Source organism: Nelumbo lutea, chromosome 1 (assembly GCF_056320005.1).
Source record: "Nelumbo lutea isolate HS-2025 chromosome 1, American lotus-T2T, whole genome shotgun sequence".
Lineage (NCBI taxonomy): Eukaryota > Viridiplantae > Streptophyta > Magnoliopsida > Proteales > Nelumbonaceae > Nelumbo > Nelumbo lutea.
In genome coordinates, this window is record NC_142684.1 from 11160484 (window position 1) to 11162700 (window position 2217).

Genomic DNA, 2217 nt, shown 5'->3' on the forward strand with positions numbered 1-2217 from the left:
ATGTTTTATTGGTCCGTTCAATCTGTCCAAATTGATTTTAGACTGGACGGGGGTCCAATCCAAAACTAGTCCATTGACACCCTTATTGATGATCTTGAAGAGATAGTAATACAAAAAGTTTAGGCTCTTTCTTTATTATGATGAATACATATATAATATTAGTTACATTTCCTTTTTATTGTATAATTTCTATATTTTTTATATTTTATTTATTTTTATATTTTATTATTTTTATGATGTTATGAATTGATGCATTTGACCCAAATGGTTAGACCACTAACCAAAGCGGTTCCATTTCCATGTTTTCTAAAACAACAATCCTAGAATGAAAGCTCAAATCTATCTAGTTTTTGGGCTTTTTTGAGGTTTGACTTTCATAGAGTTGTGACTTTCCAAGAACAACTTACTAAGCTACGAGCCCATTTCAAAATCCAGGCCATATAACGTGTCCATAATATGGTTAGATCATTTAATCAGGGCCGTTCAATATGCATATATCATCTTTCCAAATATGGAAGTTCGGGATCAAATCCACAGAACTGCATGTTAAGGTTAGTGGGACTCAAATGCACCCTATCCCTAAATCCCCCCTACTGTGTAATATGTAATACCAAAAGAAATTGAAAATAAGTTAAAGATTAGGGGATCTTATTATTGGATCCCACAAAAAGATGTTGATGATCCAGCAGTCGAGATGGTCACTTAGCACCCCTCCAGATAAGAATAACAGTATCAAATTTACAAAACGACTCTTAGTGGGCACGTGCACTTAGGGGTGTCAATTGGATTGGATTTGGTCCAATCCGGTCCAGTCCACTGTGAGTCTATTAACACATATATTCTTATCTTATATTAATGGATCAGATATTAGCTTAATCCAAACCCGGTCCATTGACACATATATTTTCATCTTATATAAGGGGTGTCAATTGGACTGGATTTGATTTAGATTGGTTTTAACCCAAACCTGGTCTTTGACACATATATTCTTATCTTATATTAATGGACTAGATATTGACTTAATCCAACCCAACCCAATATAAATTTATTACGAACAAACTAGGTCCAATCCAATCTGATAAATATTTTGGACCGGATTGATCCAATCCAATATCTTATTGACCTGTTTAATCCGTCTAAATTGATTTTGAACCGGTCCAAAACCGCACTGCATTGACACCCTTTGCACCCTGCCGTGCCCTCACCTCCCATTCGTCTCTCTAGTATGTAATAATAGGAAAAGAAAAAAAAACAATGGTATTGATACGAAATTAATATTTACTTGCCTATTCTTCACTGCCTATTGCTTTCCAAAACAACAAATTCTTGAGTACTTACTTGTAAAGAAACAAAGAGTAACAAACATGAAATCATCTCATATAAATATGACTAGCTAAAACAACGTTACCTTGTGCAATATGAGATGGTAAAATTAAGCTAACTAGCCCTTTTATTGATTCTGTCGCACCATTATGCATCAAATATGTTTGATAGAGAACAACAGGAGATCAGAACTAGGCACCATTTATACACGAGAACATTCGATGACTCCGGAATCCTGCCAATTCCTTTGACAAACGAGGCCCCTTACCAGTTGGCTGTGGAGAATAGAATCCACCCGCTGAGAATTCTTTGACCGACTTGCTTCTCCGACGGCCATCATATTTTTCATTGAGTCCTGGAAATTTCTCCGGTGGTGGACCCAGATAAATGTGACGGTCGGTCTGCAGCTCGGCAAGGTTGTAGCCTTTAGCAGCTTGGCCGGACGACAGGCACTCGTATTTCCGACGAGTGTTGCTTCTCTTGATGGCTTTGTAGACCAGAGGAATGAGACCCTCCATGAATAATCTTCTGGGAGAAGAGACTTTAGATCTTTAGAAGGTTGAAGGAGAAGAGTTGGGTTTGGTGGGTAGTGATATTCTCCACTCAACTTTTCTCTTAAACGGGACTATGGAAGTCTCACACGTCATTTTGCCTTAAACAAGGCTGACCAACCGAGATGACTTGTTATGAGAAATGTTTGCAAGAACAAACCTTATAAGGTTTTTAATTGAGGAAAACAGAAGGAAGGAGAAGCTTGCCTACTCTTATCTAAACGTTTTTTGGTGCAACTGAGCTTGATTGATACAGCTCGATAGGGATGTTTTTCTGATCATGGGCTTTTCATTCGGGAAAAGCCCATTATACCCATTAGTCGTGAAGAACAATGGATGATTC

At 37.5% G+C, this 2217-nt stretch overlaps 1 protein-coding gene across 1 annotated transcript; it reads right to left on the reverse strand.

Annotated features, from left to right (window-relative positions):
- Positions 1 to 1514: 1514 nt before the first annotated feature.
- LOC148873512 (uncharacterized) lies at positions 1515 to 1841 on the reverse strand. The gene has a single exon (XM_088983335.1). The coding sequence runs from the start codon at positions 1839 to 1841 to the stop codon at positions 1515 to 1517; it is 327 nt and encodes a 108-aa protein (XP_088839461.1).
- Between the last annotated feature and the right edge of the window lie 376 nt (positions 1842 to 2217).

Bases quoted from the DNA above. Each gene is read 5' to 3' on its own strand.
- LOC148873512 (XM_088983335.1), bottom strand. From the start codon at position 1,841: ATGGAGGGTCTCATTCCTCTGGTCTACAAAGCCATCAAGAGAAGCAAC.